The following is a 21,949-nucleotide window of genomic DNA, read 5'->3' as shown; positions in this document are numbered from 1 at the left end:
CATACTGCTTGGGAGGAAAGATCAATACTGGAATTAATGTTCTTTTTTAAACTCATCCTCAACCAGGAAGTCCTATGTGGTTAAAATATAGATGTATACAAAGAAAAATACATCTAAAAGAATGTGATAAAATCAAGTAAAGTCAGGGAGAATATACAACATTCAATGAGTATCAAGAGATAAAACTCTTGATTTGCTTAAATAATCTGAAGTAGAAAAACCTGAAATAAAAAAAAGAAATCTGAAACGAGGAATGAGGTTTACTCATTTCAGATTTCTTTTTTTCTTCCTGGTTGAGGATGAGTTTAAAAAAAGAACAGTAATTCCAGTATTGATCTTTCCTCCCAAGCAGTATGTATGTATATACCTTTGTATATGTTTTCTTTATTTATTTGTATTTTTCTGCACTTTGGCTTCAGTTCATTCGTGTAGTCATTGCGCATGCGTAGTGGTGTTGAACTGTTCCATTCTGGGCGGGTATCTATCCACCAGCTGAGTGGGCTGCTCCGATTCCATCACAGAGGTTGGTCCACGCGGAGGGTGGTGTGATGTCACATCCGGTTCAGCCCATTACTGAAGGTTTCGTGTGTTGAGTAATGTTACTTTTTGACAAAGCCCCTCAGAGGTGAAAGGCGTTAGTGTAGAGGGGGTCTATCCCCTCTTTTATTCATTTTTGCTCATGGTTAAATAAAGGCATTTTTTGATAGCACAGTCCAGCCTTCTATTTTTTGCTAGCTGTGCCCGCTGACATTCTCCCTTCAATGAGAGGTTCCGTTCATTCATCTCAACAGCCTGGAGCATGCTGAGCCGGACGGAGCAAGAAGATGCAGTAAGTGTCTTTATATTTTTACCAAGCCGCCACAGGTGAATCAGCCATATATGCAGAGTTTATAGTCAAGGGGTCTGCTGTTGGTCGAGGGACTGCCCCCGGTCAACCCCCTCTTACCGCTAGGCTATTACCTTTTATTAGGGGTTAAGTCGGTTTCCGACTTGGCTTGCTTTATATGCTCTCATTACTGCCTTGACTACCAACTATCCGGATTTTTTTTGCAAAAACTACATTCGTTACATGTTTCTGGATTGCATACTCAGCAGCACTTGTAATTTTGGGTGTCTCATCCGTCCCAATTTTTTCTTCTTAAATCCTAAGGTACTTTCTAGCCCATTCAATTGAATGAATCACAATGCGCCTTACAGGTTAAAGGACATTGGTGTGTTATGGCAGAGTCTGAGTTATGTGGACAAATCTGGTATTTAAGTGATCTTCGATTGATCTTTGACTGCATGGACCTAGGTTTTTGTGATGGAAGCTGTGGTTGAAGTGGCATGGCACAAGGGAGTTTTACATACGTTTGTTCCAATGCCATGTTCATGATTTTTTATTTTTTTTTATTTTTTAAGCTCTGTATTTTATTTTAGCAGGTACATACTTTGAAGGGTACAGAAAAAAATTCCGAGGTGGGGGTGGGATCAGTTTGGGATTTTAGGGGTGTGGGTACAGAAAAAAAATATGTAAGAAGGGTTTGGGGAGGGGGTGAGGGGTGCAGGATTACATTACATCACATCAACATCTATAGGTAAGTGATACCAATAAATATGTAAACATTCTAACTATTAGCAAAAAAGTCACTCCGCGCTAACGCTGTCTGTAGATATGGTCCCTCTTGCTGCCGTCAGTCTGAGGGACACCCCCTATAAACGTGAGTTCCTGGAAGGGAGCTCCCAGACAGAAAAAGAATAGGCAGACAGGCGAAAAGAAGAAAGGATCCGGAATCGATCAATGAACATACCAAATAGGCAAGGAGATGCGAAGAGCCCTGCACAGCCTCCGCCTGCAAACTCCACGGGAACAGTCTCACATGACCGATGCTAACTATTAGTTTATACTTCACAACATTTGTCTACACCGTTTTGTACTATGTTGGACATAAAAAAAAAACCTTAGTGTGTCTCTGTTCAGTCTCGAACTCTGAACATCTTTTGCTAATCAAAGTGAGAGAAAGACTGGGTCGAACCCTCTCCCACCCGCCTTGTCCACCCACGGGTCCAAAATGTTCCTAAATCTGTTCATGGAGTCGTTAAAGTAAGCTGTTATCTGCTCGTAGTGAAGTGTTAACCAGATTTGAGACATGTTCATGATTTTTGAAGTCTTGTACGTTGCCACGGCTTTGCGTTTAGACCTTTCTGCCACTGGATAGAAAGCGGCCCCCCTAGCCATAGGCGGGGGGGCTTCATGACCGGGGGGGGTCCGGCCTTCCCCTCGCTGGCCCGCCCCCACACCTCCCTCCCCAGGACAGGGGAGGAGTTCCAGGAAGGCCTACTTAAGGCCAGGCTGGCGGGCAGCACATCCTCTTTGGCTGCCCGCCAGACGATTTGGACGTCCCGCTCCTCCCTGCAGTTTAAACTAAGGTAAGGCCCCGAAAGGGGGGTCAATCCTGGGCACTCCCCCCTCCTGTATAGCCGCGATTTTTGAATCGGCGGCGAGGGGGGAGGCAGGATGCAGGGAGGAGAGGGACCCCGTAGGGTAGCGGCCCGTCCCCATCCTCCATCTGCGGCGCGCAGCATGCAGCTGGGGGGGGGTTGGTCTCGGGGGACAGAAGGGGTCTGGCGGGCAGTAGGGGCCTGACGGGTTTTTCCCCGCTTCTCCTGGGGGGGGGGAGGGGGCTACCTGCTCCCGCAGCGTTGTGCGGGCGGGTGCCTCCTCCATCCGCATAGCCCCGCGGCGGCTGCCATGGGTAGGGGCACCCGGCGGGGAGAGGCAGAGGGATGTTGGTTGCGGGGAGAGGGGGTTCCGGCCGAGGCATGCGGCCCGCGTGTGTCCCATGCGGGCGGCCCGTTCGGGGGCTGGGGCGCAGTCCCACGTGGTGGAATGTAGCGCGGGCAGAGGCCCCTCCTACCCCTCCCCCCCCCCCTTTTCGTTTAGTGGTCTCGGGGCACGGGGGTTGGGGTGGACCGGTCAGCCATGCGGCTGGAGAGGCGGCTGCTCCCGCGCCCCCCCCTTCCCCCACACTTGTGGGGTCGTTAAAATGTATGCGTGAGGTGGGCTGTACAGGGGGGGCCGGCCGGGAAAAATCTATAATAAATAAATAACGTTGTATGGGTATATATGGGTGTGTGTATATATATATATATATATGTGTGTATATATGTATATATGTGTATATGTATGGGGGTGTATATATATGTATGTGTGGTATGGGTATATATATGTATATGTGCGTGGGTATATATGTGGATGTACGTATAGGTATTTATGGGTGTTATGTGCAGGTATGTGGGTGTGTATGTACATGTGTATATGGGTATGCACATATACGTAAGTGGAGATATACGCATGTATAGGCTAGTGCAGCCGCTCTTAGTGGTTGCGGCCCTAGGCCGGGGGTAAGCGCAAAGAGGGGACGGCCAAGGTTGGTGCTTCACGGTCTGCCCCCGCAGTTAGTTTCGGCGGGGGGGGGACACGCTGATGCGCTCGGGGCGATTATGTGCAGGTATGTGTGTGCGGGTATATATATATGTGTATACGGGTACGTATATATGTGTACATGGGTACAGGTAAATCGGTGTACGTGTATGTAGGCATGTATACTATAAGCTATATAAATATACTGTAGTTCGGCGGGGGGGGACACGCTGAGGCGCTGGGAGCGATGGCAAGTGGATGCTTGACTGCTCCCAGCGGCCGCTTCCTTCTGGTATCCCGTGCGGGGGTAGCAGTTGCCCGCCCGTGCGGGGTGGGGGTATGGCGAAGTTGGGACAGAAAGGCTGGCATAAGATTTGCATAGGAGGGAGCGCGGTCTGACTGGCGACGTGTCCCCCCCACTTATGGTCTCAGACGGTGCAGAGAATTATATAATGTCAATAGAGCTCTTTATCTAGGGACATTATAGACTATATAGATATATTGTGGTAATTATTAGATGATAAATACTTGTTAATGGGAATCGCAATGTTTAGCATTTATGCTTGGTTACTTTATCTGAATTCCCCAATTAATTCATGGATGGGCGCATGGGGAGGCGTGCGTGCGGAGGCGCATGTGTGGGGGATAGGTGTGTGGGCACAGGTAGTTGGATATATGGATATACGTGTAGGCACATCAGAAGTATGTATGTAGGCACATGTGGATGTTTATATGTGTAGGGGCACACGTAGAAGTGTGCGGGTGTATAGGGGCACACGTAGATGTGCGCTTGCGTGTGTGGGCACACGTAGATGCGTGCGGGTATGTATGGCCACACGTAGAGGTGCGCGAGTGCGTATGGGCACACGTAGGCAGGTGCACGTGGATGCACGCGTGTATGAGCACGCGTGGATGCGCGCGTGTGTAGGGGCACACGTGGATGCGCGCGTGTGTATGGGCACTCGTAGATGTCAGTAGAGCTCTTTATCTAGTGACATTATAAACTATATAAATATACTGTAGTAATTATTAGATGATAAATACCACACGTAAATGCGCGCGTGGGTATAGGGGTGCATGTAAATGCGCGCGTGTATGTGGACATGCGTAAATGCGCGCGTGTATGTGGACATGCGTAAATGCGCGTGGGTATGGACACGCGTAAATGCGCGCGTGTGTATGGGCACGCGTAGATGCGCGTGTGTATGGACACGCGTAAATGCGCGCGCGTGTGTGTGGACACGCGTAGATGCGCGCGTGTATGTGGACACGCGTAGATGCGCGCGTGTATATGGACACGCGTAAATGCGCGCGCGTGTGTATATGGGCACACGTAGATGCGCGCGCATGTGTATATGGGCACACGTAGATGCGCGCGCGTGTGTATGTGGGCACACGTAGATGCGCGCGAGTATATGGGAACACGTAGATGCGCGCGTGTATATGGGTTCACGGAAATGCGCGCGTGTATATGGGCTCACGGAAATGCGCCCATGTGTATATGGGCACACGGAAATGCGCGCGCGTGTGTATACGGGCACACGCAGGGCGCGCACGTGCGTGGGTAGAGGGGCACACGCAGGTGCGCGCGGGTTTATATGGGTGCGCGTGGATGTATATGGGTGCGCGCGGGTGTGTATGGGCACGCGGAAATGCGCGCGCGTGTGTGTATATGGGCACACGGAAATGCGCGCGGGTGTATATGGGCACACGGAAATGCGCGCGGGTGCGTACGGTTTGCTGTGCGGGGAGAGGGGCTGGCGGAGGCAAGCGGTCACAGCGCGTGAGGCCCTGGGTTGCTAATCCTGGGGCAGGCAATAGTCGCGACCCGTGCAAGCAGGGACGGGTAGGGACGGGCCGGTGCCCCGTCGCGCAAAAATTTTGGACAGGCATACGGGAAGCGGGCTGCATGGCATCAATGGCAGAGCAGTTACACCTTCTTCAAGTCGAGGCGGAAAACCATGACGAGGCATGGTTGGATCGGTGGTTGCATGCGTTGTTCTCTGCGATATACGTGTAGGCACATCAGAAGTATGTATGTAGGCACATGTGGATGTTTATATGTGTAGGGGCACACGTAGAAGTGTGCGGGTGTATAGGGGCACACGTAGATGTGCGCTTGCGTGCGTGGGCACACGTAGATGCGTGCGGGTATGTATGGCCACACGTAGATGTGCGCGAGTGCGTATGGGCGCACGTGTGTATGAGCACGCGTGGATGCGCGCGTGTGTATGAGCACACGTGGATGCGCGCGTGTGTATGAGCGCGCGTGTGTATGGGCACACGTAGATGTCAGTAGAGCTCTTTATCTAGTGACATTATAAACTATATAAATATACTGTAGTAATTATTAGATGATAAATACCACGCGTAAATGCGCGCGTGGGTATAGGGGTGCACGTAAATGCGCGCATGGGTATAGGGGTGCACGTAAATGCGCGTGTGTATATGGGCATACGTAGATGCGCGCGTGTATATGGACACGCGTAAATGCGCGCGTGTATATGGACACGCGTAAATGCGCGCGTGTATATGGACACGTAGATGCGCGCGTGTGTATATGGGCACACGTAGATGCGCGCGTGTGTATATGGGCACACGTAGATGCGCGCGTGTGTATATGGGCACACGTAGATGCGCGCGTGTGTATATGGGCACACGTAGATGCGCGCGTGTGTATACGGGCACACGTAGATGCGCGCGTGTGTATACGGGCACACGTAGATGCGCGTGTGTATACGGGCACACGTAGATGGGCGCGTGTATATGGGAACACGGAAATGCGCGCGTGTATATGGGCTCACGGAAATGCGCGCGTGTGTATGGGCTCACGGAAATGCGCGCGTGTGTATATGGGCTCACGGAAATGCGCGCGTGTGTATATCGGCTCACGGAAATGCGCGCGTGTGTATATGGGGTGTATATGGGCACACGGGAATGCGCGCGTGTGTATATGGGCACACGGGAATGCGCGCGTGTGTATATGGGCACACGGAAATGCGCGCGTGTGTATATGGGCACACGGAAATGCGCGCGTCTGTGTATATGGGCACACGGAAATGCGCGCGTCTGTGTATACGGGCACACGCAGGGTGCGTGTGTAGCGGGGCACACGCAGGTGCGCGCGGGTTTATATGGGTGCGCGTGGATGTTTATGGGTGCGCGCGGGTGTGTATGGGCACACGGAAATGCGCGCGGGTGTATATGGGCACACGGAAATGCGCGCGCGCGCGTGTGTATATGGGCACACGGAAATGCGCGCGGGTGCGTACGGTTTGCTGTGCGGGGAGAGGGGCTGGCGAAGGCACGCGGTCACAGCGCGTGAGGCCCTGGGTTGCTAATCCTGGGGCAGGCAATAGTCACGACCCGTGCAAGCAGGGCCGGGTAGAGACGGGCCGGTGCCCCGTCGCGCGAAAATTTTGGACAGGCATACGGGAAGCGGGCTGCATGGCAGCAATGGCAGAGCAGTTACGCCTTCTTCAAGTCGAGGCGGAAAACCATGACGAGGCATGGTTGGATCGGTGGCTGCAGGCGTTGTTCTCTGCGAAACCAGCACGTGGCACTAAGGCTGCTCCCCGCGGGAAGGGGAAGCAGAGGGCGCTGCAGCACAACGCGTCAGGCGACAGTCCTCAGGCAGCATTGCGCGCTAGACAGGCGGCATGTAGAGAAGCCGCGCTCCACAGGAAGGGAGCGCGGAGGGTGCTGCAGTGCAAGGCGGCAGGCGAAGTTCAGCAACCGCACGCAGGGCGGCAGCCCTCGGTCACGGTACCGTGAGGCAGGGCGTCAAAGCGGAGGGCGCTGCAGCACAACGCAACAGGCGACAGTCGACAGCCCTCAGGCAGCATTGCGCGCTAGACAGGCGGCAGGCAGAGAAGCCGCGCTCCACAGGAAGGGAGCGCGGAGGGTGCTGCAGTGCAAGGCGGCAGGCGAAGTTCAGCAACCGCACGCAGGGCGGCAGCCCTCGGTCACGGTACCGCGAGGCAGGGCGTCACAGCGGCCTGGTCGGGCCTCAGCGAAGGTGGGGAGGACTTCGACCGCTGGGACGCAGGACACGGCGGATCGGCGCGCAGGTCGGCCCGCCAAGGAGGGGCGGCGACTTCCAGCCACCGTGACGCAGAACAGGGCGTCACGGCACGCCACACGGCCGCCCGTTGCTGACGCGGGCGGTGTCACTGTCAGGATTTCGCCTGCAGAGTCGGCAGGGCCAAGGAGACAAAGACGGCCAACCGCAACCGCGGTTGGTGCCAATGTGTTTCGTAGAGCAGAGAACCCAGCATGGTTCGACTACGTGGAGCCGGCATCGGGTGAAGGGCGAACCAAGTCGCAGCCCAGGTCTCTTCCTCACGGGAAGCCACAGATGGCCGGGGTCACTGGCACCGCGAATCCCATTCCAGTACCAACAGCCATCAGCCGGACCCCGGTGTCTTTCAATTCTTCAGCCACGGCCGGGGTCAGGGGCGCGGTAGCCGACCCACCCGGCAGCATCACGCACTGCACAGATGGTGGAACAGCCCCGGCAGGCGGTTGATGGAGACACGCCGTGGAAGGTACGGCATATGGCGTATCGGGTAATGGTAAGGAGTCGCGTTTAGGGCGGTATCGAGGAGATGCGTCAAGGCTTGCAGTGGGCGACACAGAGCGAGCAAGGGAAGAGGCGTGGCCCAGTCCACTGCCAGGGTCGATTCCCTAGGGGTCACTGAGGGCGGGTAAGAAGCCTGCAGCAGTAAAAAAGGCGAATTCCCAGATAGCGCTGGGCAAAGGCGGCCTGCGGCTCCGGAGGTGGGTATGTCCGGGACCGGGTGAGGGATAGTGCAGCGAAAAAAGCGATTCTCAGGGCATCTTTAAAAAGCATGGCAAGTTGAGTAACTACTGCCCCAGGCGCGATTGGCAGCCCCAGGTGGAATGGAGAGGGCAGGCTGGGCCGGTAGAGGAGCATCGGTCCCGCTGCTAGGCATGCCAGGCGGGGTAGACTTATTTGAGTTTCCGGGAGGGCTTCGAGAGGGTCTGGAGGGTTGGCGGTACGGGCCTAGTTTAAGGGGGGTTAAATAGACCCGTCGGTGGCGGCTCTTGGGGGGTGGGTGCTTGTTCTTGCCAGACTGGGAGCTGGGCCGTTTGAGCCCGGGGGGAGTACGAGTGGGCAAGGTCAGTTATCCATGACCTCGAGAGCCCGCTCGCGTAGGGGACACGAGGTCAGCGGTTCGAGGGCCGGCTGACCGTCCCCTCCCCCTCCTGTCAAAGGAGCACACTCTGGCAGGGAGTGCATTTACCCCATTAGGTTTTCTGTATAAATAAATAGCCGCGGCCATTTTACCTCCAGCTCCCGTTTCCTGTCTTTATTTGTACGTTGCATGTGGGTACAAGGCGGGGGGAGAGGGGAACCGCCTGGAACCTCCCTGGTCAAGCGGCCCCCCTAGCCATAGGCGGGGGGGCTTCATGACCGGGGGGGGTCCGGCCTTCCCCTCGCTGGCCCGCCCCCACACCTCCCTCCCCAAGGCAGGGGAGGAGTTCCAGGAAGGCCTACTTAAGGCCAGGCTGGCGGGCAGCACATCCTCTTTGGCTGCCCGCCAGACGATTTCCCACCCACCCATCCCCTTAGTTAGTGATTGCAATCATGTAATGAACGGCAGCAGAAGGTTGAGCAGGGCAGGGTATTCCCAGGAATGTGGACATATGCATTGTATGCCGTGTTAATGGTTCTTTGTTCCGTTACAGCACGAACTGCTGATACTGTGCTGAGTGAAAGGACGAGGTTCCGAACAGGAGGGGTCATTGACCAGTTTTGCCTTTGTCGCGGCGGCTCTTGGGGGGTGGGTGCTTGTTCTTGCCAGACTGGGAGCTGGGCCGTTTGAGCCCGGGGGGAGTACGAGTGGGCAAGGTCAGTTATCCATGACCTCGAGAGCCCGCTCGCGTAGGGGACACGAGGTCAGCGGTTCGAGGGCCGGCTGACCGTCCCCTCCCCCTCCTGTCAAAGGAGCACACTCTGGCAGGGAGTGCATTTACCCCATTAGGTTTTCTGTATAAATAAATAGCCGCGGCCATTTTACCTCCAGCTCCCGTTTCCTGTCTTTATTTGTACGTTGCATGTGGGTACAAGGCGGGGGGAGAGGGGAACCGCCTGGAACCTCCCTGGTCAGGACTTTACTTTGAAACCTGTAACAGCAGAAACTGCAGATGCATATGAATGAGATACAGCAAGATGCATTTTGTTACATTTTTTTTAAATTTAACCAGCCTGTTCTTCTTTGTAAGAGTTCAATGAAGAGTAAGTCAATTAATTAAAATCCCAAGCTTTCTTCATGACTCCTGGGTGGAGCGAGCATGATGCTGGGGGCAGGCGTACATAGGATCATCTGACCAACTAACTGATTAACCTTTTAAGATGGTTCCTCACAGAGTACACAACTGAAACAGAAGCCACAGTATAGTCTCACATAAGGCTTTAATCATGATTAGTGTCACTGTGCAATGTTTTTCCCCTTCATTTTTTTCCCTGTATTCCGTCCCCAATGAAAATATTGAAAATGACACACAAGTGAAAAAACATGCCCCAGATAGCCAAGTAAGGTCACAGTAGAAACTGCAAGGCTTAAATTGATTCAAAAAATAATTAGATGCCCGTTGGCATGTAAATATGGGCTTGGCGCCCATCCACAAAGCTGGTGATGTTTGTGCGGAAACCGGCTGCTTACGGTGTACACCTTCACAACATTTCCATTGAGTAGACATAAGTCATTTTCACTGAGCCAAGTTAATTCCTCAGAGCTCTCCTTATGGTGACTTAAGAGGCAATTGAAAACACATTGCACATAAAGGAATACAGGGCCAAATATACCTCAGTGCAGTTCTGTTATTCATAATGGGATTCAAAGATCTGCAAACTGAAGGCACATCATACCCTGTTTGTGTTATGAATTATGCTCTTTCATTTTGTAAAAGATATAAAATACTCCTGTTGCTCCCTAGGCTTAATAAATAAAATGTAGCTGTATTTGGGCAATAAACATTATAATTGTACATGAAAACAAAATTTGAAGTGGAATAAAGAATCCTTATTTCCAATAACTAAAATATTTGTTTGTTTGTTTTTGGTTTACGTTTGTATTGGGCAATGTGTATACTGTAAGTAGAATTAAAAAAAAAGGAACATATGTATGTTTCTACAGTATAAATCAAATGCCTATTTCTCCCATATTGGCCAAACCATAATATCGCCAGCCCTTTTGTGTTAATATGTTCTCCTTCAATTCATTCCAACGTCTTCCCATTAAATTATCTCTTTAATTCCTATATATTTTTTTTTTTGCAATGTTTCTCTGCAGGCTAAAGAAATCCTCACAAAGGAGTCCAACGTCCAGGATGTGCGCTGCCCTGTCACAGTCTGCGGAGATGTCCACGGCCAATTCCACGATCTTATGGAACTGTTCAGAATTGGGGGGAAATCCCCAGACACCAACTATCTTTTTATGGGGGACTATGTGGATAGAGGCTATTACTCTGTGGAAACAGTGACTCTTCTTGTAGCATTAAAGGTACACAAAACTGTTTTGTTTTAAGCACAATCCTCTCACCAAATATACAGTATGTACAACTAGGATTGCGCAAACGATTTTTGCCCTGATCCAGATAAATTGTGGTAATGATGGGGGGGTTTTTTTGGTCATCGTAATCTCAATATAAACTAAAAAAAAAAAAAAAAGAATCGCAAGGGATTAAAAAAAAAGTTATTCTGGATATATTCAGTTTTTAAGTTTGAATACTTGTCTTTTTTTTATCCTAAAACTAATGACTAAAAATTTGTTTTCATCTCCGTATAATCTTCTGAATTTTTTTTGTTTCAATAAAACATCTTTTTATGATACAAGTTCTGCGAGCGTTTGACAGATCCTGAGGGAAATGTGTATTGCTTAACAATTTAATGTACTAGCCCATCATATAAGCTTTACCTCCAACTGACATCAATCATACGTTTATTAGAGAATGACCATATTATCCTCCTGAAATGTGAAGCGGTGTCTTTGTTTAAGATTTGTAATTACTGAACACTGTACAGTGGAGGGTTTTTGTAATTTCTTTTACCCACCATAACTTGTATAATATTATGGCTGAAACAGATTTCAGCTTCACATTGCAAATCCAGTATAACCATCCTCAGAGACCCAAAAGGTTGGAACAGATGTCTGAGAGTAGGGTTACTGGCTATGCACTACTGTAACCCAGGCTCTCCTGGAAAAGCTGTGTAATGTGGCAGGCATAAGCTTATAGTATTCCATGTTAAAACGGAGAAGCAAAAGGTGACAGTGTGCTCATTTGTATGTCATTTCCCTGAGTGTCTGGCTGCAGTGGAAGCATTGTATGCTAAGATGGGAGTGCAACATTTTCTGAGGGAGGGTGGCGCTTACTGATACGTCACCAGAAGTCGCGAGAGATAAGGTAAGGTGTCATGATGGCAAAGCGCCGTCAAATGACATAATGACGTCAAACACCAGAGACAAGGTAGGGGGGTGCGATAGGGGAGGTTGGAGGGGAAGCAGGAGGAGTAGGCAGTGAGACAAAGTTTATGCACCCCTGTGCTAAGATACATTGGGGAAAGGCAGGTTTGCAGGCATGTCTGAGACATGAATGTGCTCACAAGTGGTATTTTTATTTACTCTATTTGGTGCACAAGATTTTTTCTTAGCCAAGATGATTTGGACTCTTATAAGAAGACTATATGGCCAATATTTCTGGTTTCCAAAGATGCCTTATTATTATATATATCTATATCACACACTCACACCACACATACATACACACATACATACACACATACATACACACATACATAAACATACATACACACATACATACACACATACATACACACATACATACATACACACACACATACACACACACACACATACACACACACACACACACACACATACACACATACATACACACATACATACATACACACACATACACACATACACACACACACGTTTCAACCTTTATGGGTATCATCAGTCTGAAGTTGGTTGTACATGTATATGTACGTATATATATGTGTGTGTATATATACACATATATACATATTCATATATATACTTATACATATACAGATATAGATATACATACACACACACACACACATTATTTACAACCAACTTCAGACTGATGATACCCATTAAGATTGAAACATGTCTGTGAATGGTTTCTCTGGCTTTGCATCTGATTCCCATGCTGTGCTTTAAAGCTGTGTTAACAGCGACCATTAGCTTATATGGGCTCCATGTAACAATGGGTTTTCAGACAAAAGGTGACACGTGTGCTCATTTGCATGTCATTTCCCAGAATCCCTTGCTGCAGTGGAAGCGCTGTATGCTGGGTGATAATGGTGAAATGCAGGGTTGCAGACCTGCCCAAGACATGTGAATGTGCTCACAAGTGATTTTTTTATTTGCTATATGCAATTCGGTGGAGGTTTCGTGTTGCCTTTTTCACCCACCATAACTTAAAACGTGTGTGTGTGTGTGTGTGTGTGTGTGTGTATATATATATATATATATAAATATATGTATATGTATGTATATATGTATGTATACATATAATATATTTTTTTACATATACACACATATATACACACATACACACATACACACACACTCACTCCACACACACACACACACACGTACACACACGTACACACGTTATTTATATGAAAAAAATACATTTAGACGTACATCCTTGTTTTAAGTATTTCATCCGCTTCTTGAATGATGTACTTAATAATGCATAAATGTAAACTCTTGAGTCCAAAAATATCTGCATCTTTTTCTTTTGCAGGTGCGCTACCCAGAGCGTATCACAATATTAAGAGGCAACCATGAGAGTCGACAAATCACACAAGTCTATGGTTTTTATGATGAGTGCCTACGAAAGTATGGAAATGCAAATGTGTGGAAGTATTTCACTGATCTTTTTGATTACCTACCATTAACCGCTTTAGTAGATGGTCAGGTATGTATTTAATATATAAAATGTATTTGTAACTTGTCTAAGATGAGTGCAAATTTTATTAACGAGGTACTGTTCTGTACTATGTTAGAAATATGTGGATCAGTCAATCTTGTGTAAATAATGTACTTTCTAGATAGCAGGCTTAGGAATCAGTATCTAAAGACTAAACTTATATGAAATGGTGGGCTGCAGAATGACACATTAGTGTATAACTATTACTCAAGCAACAAGAAATTCTGAGCAAGACTCATATATATATATATATATATATATATATATATATATATATATATATATATATATATATATATATATATATATATATATATATATATATATATATATATATATATATATATATATATATTGACAGAAAATATAGACAGCGCCCTTCACACACTACACCTAAATTGCTGCAGCCCTGATAGATGTGGCAAGAATTTGCACCAGGCAAATATGCCCAATAAACAGTGGTGTGAAAATAACTAAATGTATTCTGGCAGGAAAAACTAAAAGTGACTATTAGATAAAAACACAAAAGCAAAAAAGAAGTGTGCATAACATATAAAAATAAAAATAAAAAAAAGCCAATAAAAGAGATATTGCCAATTAATGTGGGTAAAAATGACACTGAGTGTCACTGGGACTTAACTAAAAAATGCAAATATAAAAAAATGGGTTCATGTGATAAGCAAGGAAAAATTCAATACACGATTATGAACCCATAAATGCAGTAAATATTAAAAATACTTAAGTCCACATGTGTCCATGATAAGTTGATTTGCAAAAGGTCCAGGCTGCTTCTTCTTGGGCTCACCGAACTCCCACAGTACCTATTAGAGAAAAAGAGAAAAGAAGCGCCCGATCCTTGTGTAAAATCAGATGAACAAAGTTTTAATATCTCATGGACAAGACAAATGCACACTTACAATTTGTCTGATAAAATAAAGCATGTTATGGGACCTGCCCATGCACCAACTGAGGACTCATCGGTCTCTTCTTTGTGTGTGAGTGTCAGTATTGGCTCCAAAAAAGATGTTGCTGTCAGCTGCTGTCTCCAGGGGAGTAATCCTTAGTGTTTGTGAGCACTCAATCTCCACATGCAGCCGCCATTTAGCCTTTCTTCTCACACTTGAAACCGGAAAAAAATCTTCAGGCAAGTCCTTGCCTCCTCACGCTGGTGCTGGGAGCTGCCCTGTCACCGTAGGCTCACTGCCAGATATCCCAGCTCCCAGCACCAACGTGAGGAGGCAAGGACTTGCCTGAAGATTTTTTTCCGGTTTCAAGTGTGAGAAGAAAGGCTAAATGGCGGCTGCATGTGGAGATTGAGTGCTCACAAACACTAAGGATTACTCCCCTGGAGACAGCAGCTGACAGCAACATCTTTTTTGGAGCCAATACTGACACTCACACACAAAGAAGAGACCGAGGAGTCCTCAGTTGGTGCATGGGCAGGTCCCATAACATGCTTTATTTTATCAGACAAATTGTAAGTGTGCATTTGTCTTGTCCATGAGATATTAAAACTTTGTTCATCTGATTTTACACAAGGATCGGGCGCTTCTTTTCTCTTTTTCTCTAAAATATATATATATATATATATATATATATATATATATATATATATATACACAGTGTTCGACAAACCTATACATTTGCGTGGCGAGCAGATTTTTTTGTGATTTGTCAACCACTGTGTGTGTGTGTGTGTGTGTGTGTGTGTGTGTGTGTGTATATGTATGTATATATGTGTATATATATATATACTGTATATAATATATTGCAGAATGTCCAAAGATTTTCACTACGTGCACAGAGCCTTTGTCTAGGAAGGTAGATGGTCCAGTTTGTGTGTCTTGCTGAGATTATTAAATAGTGGTTTGATGATGATGAATTTACTCTTTTCTTTGCTGTACAGTGATTCAAACTGATTGGCCTTTTCGAGCACTTGGGTTACCTTTTTAGTTTCTTATCTTTAATTTGTAATATAATCCATTGTCTGTGAGCATGCATGTGGTTAGATATACTTGGCTACCACAACACAAGGTGTTCATTTCTTTCAACCACTAACACATGCACAGGAAATTGGAAATAGTGTTTGCTATCTGTATCTGTCAAACATGCAGCCATGGTCATTTTTCTTTTTTATAACTTAAGTTGTATTGAAAACATAATTTTACATGCAAGGACACACAGTTACATATTGCTGTAAATCTGTGATTTGTTGGTAATGAGAAAAACAGGAAAAAGGAGGTGGGTACACACCGTGGGGAGGGAGGGATGGTGGGGGGGTTCTTGGTTCTATGGTGTCCTCTCTCTCGTAATCGAATTTCTTACTGGATGTTACTGTGAGGGTTATGTCTCCGCGAGGTAACATTCAACTCCGGGCTTAATTTATTCCCTACCGGGGGAGAGCAATCAGTAGTTCCCTTATGTCATAATTGAAGAGGGGTTTATACCCTGGATGTCTGACTGGGCTAGCCAGGGTTGCCAAGTTTTCTGAAATGTTGTGCCCGAGTCATTTAATATACTAGTCAATTTTTTCATTTGGCATATATACCAAATCCTATTTCTTATATTAGATATTTGAGGTATGTTTTTTTTTTTCCATTCCGTGGCTATTTCACATCTAGTGGCGGTTGTAAAGTGGCTAATGAGAGCAAGATCAGTTCCGGGAATTCCCTGGGTCGGTCTATTGAGCAGGAATAACCATGGGTCAAATGGTACATCTGGACCCAGTATCCTTCTCAACCAGTTTCTTATTTTCCTCCAGTGGAAGGCTACTTGTGGGCAGGACCACCACATATGTAGCATTGTGGCTTGGGCTCCACACCCTTTAGGGTAGAATGGTGAGTATCCCGGTTAATAATTGGATAATTTCTGAGGTGTGAGATGCCATCTAGTGAATACTTTGTAAGCGTTTTCCTTTAGGGTGGTGCATATAGAGCTCCTGTCAACCGTCCGAAATGTTTGGTTCCACGTTTCTAGCTACTCGCCTAAATCCTCCTCCCACTGAGACATACATTTTAGTTTTATCACTGCTTTGTCATTTGTGTATGTTAGTTCTGTATGTTGTTGGGATATCAGCCCCTGCGTGCTTGTGTCTGTCAGGCAAAGTTTCTCAAAGTTGGCTAGGGGACCTGATGGGTGTATCTTACCGTAGAATGTGCCTAATTGAAGGTATCTAAAAAAATCTAAGTTCGGGATGTCCTGTTTTGATTTGGTCAAATAGCTTAATATCTCCTTCGGCGCCAAAGTCTCTTAATCTTGAGATTCCTGCTCAGGTCTAGGTTGAGAAATTATTATATTCTAGCCCTGAGGTGAATTCTGTTTTTTTTAGAATAGGAGGGAATTTTTGGATGTTAGTGCAAATCGAAATTTTGTGGCATCCCAGACCTTTAGTGAGTTACACATGGTAGGTCGCATAAAACCCATTTGTTCTCTTTCTTTACCAGAGAGCCAGAGTAGAAGGTTTAAGTCCACTGGGTGGCATACTGAGTTTTCTATTTCTGTCCATCACTTAAGACCTGGTTCTTAGTGCCATTGGATTAATTGGCTGAGTGGGACGCTTTGTGGTATGACCACAAACATGGCAATGCTAGTCCTCCAGTCATACTTGGTCTTGTGAGAATCTTTTTGCTTATCCTTGGTTTTTTATAATTCCAAATAAACCTGGTAATTAGTGACTGGAGAGAGGATATATCTTTATTATTGGTATTGGCAGTGTTTGAAAGAGGTATAAGATATGTGGAAGCAAATTCATCTATATGCAGTGTATTTTCCCAATCCAGGAGATATTAAACCCTGACCATATCCTAATGTCCTCTCTAAGGGTTTTGAGTAGGTTAGGGTTGTTCACTTAATAAAGTGATTTGGAGTTGTTAGCAATGTTCACGCCCAAATATTTAATACATTTGTGTTGCCACCTGAAGTTGAAGTTAGACGCTATAATTTTTTCCACTTCTTTTGGGAGATTGATATTTAGTGCTTCGAATTTGGAGTTATTAATTTTTAAGCCTGATATTTTGTTAAAGGCTGAGAGCATGAGCGCACAACAGCAAAAAAAAAAAGTTTGCGCACCCCTGTAGCACAGTTGGTCTTGTGGGCTGCGTTAATCCAACATGTTTCTCAACATGGTAACTCACTATTGCATACTGTATGTTTCCCCATGACTCGTGTAATGTTGGCGTTTGGCTCACGTGTAACTATTTGTAACAATGTGTTGAGTTCAATAATTGCCAGATTATAATTGGTATATTGTTTACAATATAAAGTCTCATGAGCCTTGCTTTATGCTAGTTTGTTTGTTTTATCAAACAGACACTAAACTGTTTTGTTTTTAAATGTCAAGTATATAGTTTAAGTATGCAATCAATTAGCCTTGTGTATTTAATATTTGCTGCTATTTGTCACACGCTAACAAAAAATATGTGCCTTATACGGTATATCCGTGCACTTTATGTAATACTTTGGGTTAATTCTTGGAGCCTAATATTTCTATTTGAGCTAAATGCGTTTTATATAGGAACTTTGTAGTAAAATAGTTTAACAATAGCATTCTATAAAAAAAAAAAATCTATATCTATATCTAGATTTGTAGACTGGTTAAAAGTAAAAAATAAAAACAATGTATTTGATAAAAGAGAACTATTAACTAAATAATCTGAAATGCAGAGGACCAGTGAGTTTAGTTAACCACTCTGTTAAAAATGTTGGATGATCTGCTCACTTGCAGGCTTTCTTTCCTTATACGCAGTAACCTGAAGGCACTCTTCTTGAATTTACCTCCTGGTCTGCCAAAGGCGTCCTGCATTCGCCCATACATCAACGTAATAAAAAAAAACATGCAGCCGCTCACAAAATGTAATGTCGTTTAAACATCTCTGTGCTGTATTTTATTTCACCGTATTTTGTTGCAAACAGAAAAAAAAATGTTGGGCAGCATACAAAACAGGTATATACTATCATTTTGCCACAATGTTTCGTAAACCGAGAAGTAATATGCAAATGAGTGCTCCCACAAAGCTGATACGGTACCACATTGTTACGCTATGCTCATCACAAACTAGGCAGGACCACGGTGCTGAGGTGGGAATGGATATGACGCCACCAACAGCCACGAGGGCACATCTTGAGTGTAGATTGGTCTGGATAGCCGTACCGGGGTAGGAGAGGTACAGATAAGGTACTGTTAGCCCAGTCTGGGGTTGGAGAGGGGGACGTAGTCGTATTACCGTAAGTCAAGGTCAGGTGCGGAGAGAGCGGAGTGGTCAATGCCGTAGCTGAGGTCAGATGCCAGGAGTTCAGAGTAGTCGAGGAGGAAGCCGGGTTGGTACACAGGAGCAGGACTGCAAAACAAGACAGTTTTAGGAAGGCAGAGAATGATGAGAACAGTAACTGGTTCTATGCTCCGCCAAAGTGCCAGTGACACAGCTGAGCATATGTAGGTGAGAGAGTCCAATGGGAGAACGCAGTGTGGGGGTGTGTGCATATGTGAAGCTCAGATATGAAGCAGGGTAAGCAGATTCAGGTGAGCTCCCTGGGGTGGAGCTAGAGAGAGCAGCGCGTGCGTGCGTCTGCCGTCCTTGAGGCGGTATGCCTTTAAAGCTGCAGTTCAGTCAATATCCTGCATGTGTGTTTTTTTTAATAAATCAGTTCTGTAGTAAGAAAAAATACTTTTAGCATTTTCTGTTTTTAAAAAAACAACTTTGAAAGACCAATTTTCTTGTATTCTATTTTAACAGCCATTTGCTAAGGCACTGCCCCTTCATGTCCTGTCACAAGCTCTGGCACACCTCTTTGTCAGCCCTGCCCTCCCTCTAGCACTTGTCAGTGCAGGAATGCTCATGAATATTCATGAGCTTCCACTGCCAGTCAAGCAGATTATAAACAAATGCCAGCTTTTAATATGTCACCAAATTTCGACCTATCAATACATGGAAAACGAATTGAGCTGCAGCTATACTGTTCTTTAGGTAATTAGAGATTGCACACATGAAACTATTGAAGTAAAAAAATAAATGTAAAAAAAAAAAAAAAAAAAAGAATGAACTGCAGCTTTAAGAGGCAGGAGTGGGTGCGCGTGCCAGGGCATTGATGGACACCGGAGGAACAGGCGGGGAGAGCCGGAACCGGTGAGCGGGGAGCGCCCGAGGACGGCATGGCTCCCCGAGCCTCAAACACTGCCACACTCAATGTGCCAAGAGCTTTTTATGAAGGAGGTACTAGCAGAGTCAAACACATGGGCAACATATCCGTGCCATTCTCCATATCCACGGGATTCAAACAAAGTTGCATAATATCGCCTATGCATTCAATATTACATGGATTGGATTCTCAGAAAAACATTTAAAGACAGGCCTGGTGTACAAGTGGGAAGCGAGTTTTGTCTCACGGATCATGTATACGCAGATGACATCGTGTTCTTAGTTGATACAGCCCAAGAGGCACAAGAAACTTTGAACGACATGCAAGCCAATGCAAAGAAACTCAGATTATCCATAAATACGGAAAAGACGAAATACATATTTACCGGTACCCAACAGATTCAACTTCAACTGGACAGCAACCCAATCGAGCGAGGGGACTCATTCAAATACCTAGGGTCTATTATTGATGGTCAAAGCATAGCAGCTACGAACGACATCAACAGCCGCATCGGTAGCGCCACTGCAGCATTCGCCTCCTGTAACCAGCAGGACGTGACAAATGTAACAAAAATGCGATTTAACTCCTCAATACGCACCATTTTATTGTGTGGCTCAAACATGGACACTAGTCAAAAGCTGTATGAAGCTACTTGAACGATTCCAACTAAGATGTCTACGTAACATACTCCATATTATGCTACGAGATCGATGAAAAAATGAAGTTGTACGGTTAGCCTGTCGAAACCAATCCACAATCGACCAGTACATTAGGCAACAAAGACTTTGGTGGTTTGGCCACGTCTGCCGTATGGACATCACCAGACTACCATACCAGTGCCTCAACACCACACGACCCATAGGCTGGAAAGTGGACCGAAATGCTCCAAAGAAAACGTGGTCGAACCAGGTGGCGCAAGATCTCAAACCGCTCCACTTCACAGTAGACGAAGCCCAAAAAGCCGCCCTAAATCGAGATCAATGGCGCGGAATCACTAGAGACGTATTGAACATCCTGCCGCTGGCCTCCACAACGCATCGCTCCTTACCTTATAAAAGATGAAGAGATGTCGTTTACGAAGTATATACCATATACTTATATCATGAGGGGGAGAAAGGGCAATAATTAAAAGTAGTATCCAAGGTATATACAAGAACCACCATGCAAAACCACATGTGCAAAATAATATACACGCAATGGAAATGCAGTATCCAGATTATAGGCAAACAGTCTTGCAATATAACTAATTTTCATCAATATGGCTACGTTAGCAACTAAATAACAGCATATAAATTATCATAATGACTGGCCTTCCTCACTATGGCAACAATGCAATACAAACAAAGGATACAACACCAAATCTAAATGCAAGCTTCGAGCGATACTAAAAATATAAGAAGTGAATATGAGCCTAAAACCTGAGGAAAAATCTATAATTTTCCTCCTTACCCCGTTTTGGTTGCAATGTATTTAATCATACTATCGAGAACAGTTCCCAATGTAACAATAAATCCAATGTATCCCCTCCTTTCTCTGGTACTTTAATCTTTTGAAGTATTTGCCACTCCATCACAGGTTTTGTGGTGTTGCAATCTCCCATTACTACAGTACTATCTATAATCTTCCCACTCTTATGTGAGAACAGCAGTCTTTCTCTAGCGAAACTCCCATACGTTGGGTCCCTTTGGTAAAGATGTTTAAGAATGGGACTCTAGATGTTAGAATTTGTAGCAATGGTTGAGACGAATAATATCTTCTCACTAGTCACTCCATTGTCAGCAAAGTTATCATCTCATCTGCTCTCTTGCCAAATTTAAATTTCAAATGTTTTTCCAGGAAGTAATACATGGAATTACCTCTTGTTTTAAAGTATGTCCTCGGCACAGTTATGATAACAATAAATAGCAATGATTTGTCATCTCCAACTATGCATCTAAACGTGAACAGCCCGAAACACGTAGGTGTGCTGTTCGTTTCATCTGTCCATTAAACTTTATTTTTTATCGTGGGACGGCATCCTTGGGTTTCTTGCCAGCAAGCACTGGATGTAGTGCCCGGTTTTTTCTCCCTCCTGCTCCTTGAATCTACCTGACGGAGGCACACTGCACCCCTGGACAGTGGATGTGTTTGGTTCTCACTTCATCTGGAGGAACTGTTACCCATGTAAGTCCATTCCACTGTTATTTACCTCTGACTTGGCTTCAGGATCTATTGTGCTTATGTCTCCCTTTTGTGTGTGTGTGTGTGTGTGTGTGTGTGTGTGTGTGTGTGTGTGTGTGTGTGTGTGTGTGTGTGTGTGTGTGTGTGTATATGTGTATATCTATATGTGTTCTATTCATGCTGGACACCGGCAGGTGTGTGTTTTTCCTTACTTCAGTGTATGTGGGATTTTCATTG

At 45.9% G+C, this 21,949-nt stretch overlaps 1 protein-coding gene across 2 annotated transcripts in view; it reads left to right on the top strand.

Moving 5' to 3' along the window:
• The window catches only part of PPP2CB (protein phosphatase 2 catalytic subunit beta), an 81,745-nt gene that overhangs the window by 40,187 nt on the left and 19,609 nt on the right, over nt 1–21,949 (top strand). The window contains exons 1-3 of one of the 2 annotated variants that reach the window (XM_075603971.1): nt 785–829; nt 10,723–10,932; nt 13,232–13,405. In XM_075603971.1, coding sequence (XP_075460086.1) covers nt 800–829; nt 10,723–10,932; nt 13,232–13,405 — 414 coding nt within the window. In that variant the 5' untranslated portion in view covers nt 785–799. Of the gene's footprint in view, nt 1–784; nt 830–10,722; nt 10,933–13,231; nt 13,406–21,949 lie in introns of those variants that run through there. The other variant, XM_075603962.1, reaches the window with a different exon arrangement.

The sequence above is a fragment of the Ascaphus truei genome, chromosome 1 (assembly GCF_040206685.1).
Source record: "Ascaphus truei isolate aAscTru1 chromosome 1, aAscTru1.hap1, whole genome shotgun sequence".
Taxonomy (NCBI): Eukaryota; Metazoa; Chordata; class Amphibia; order Anura; family Ascaphidae; genus Ascaphus; species Ascaphus truei.
The sequence above is the reverse complement of the archived record's forward strand: the minus strand, read 5'-3'. Positions and strand labels throughout refer to the sequence as shown.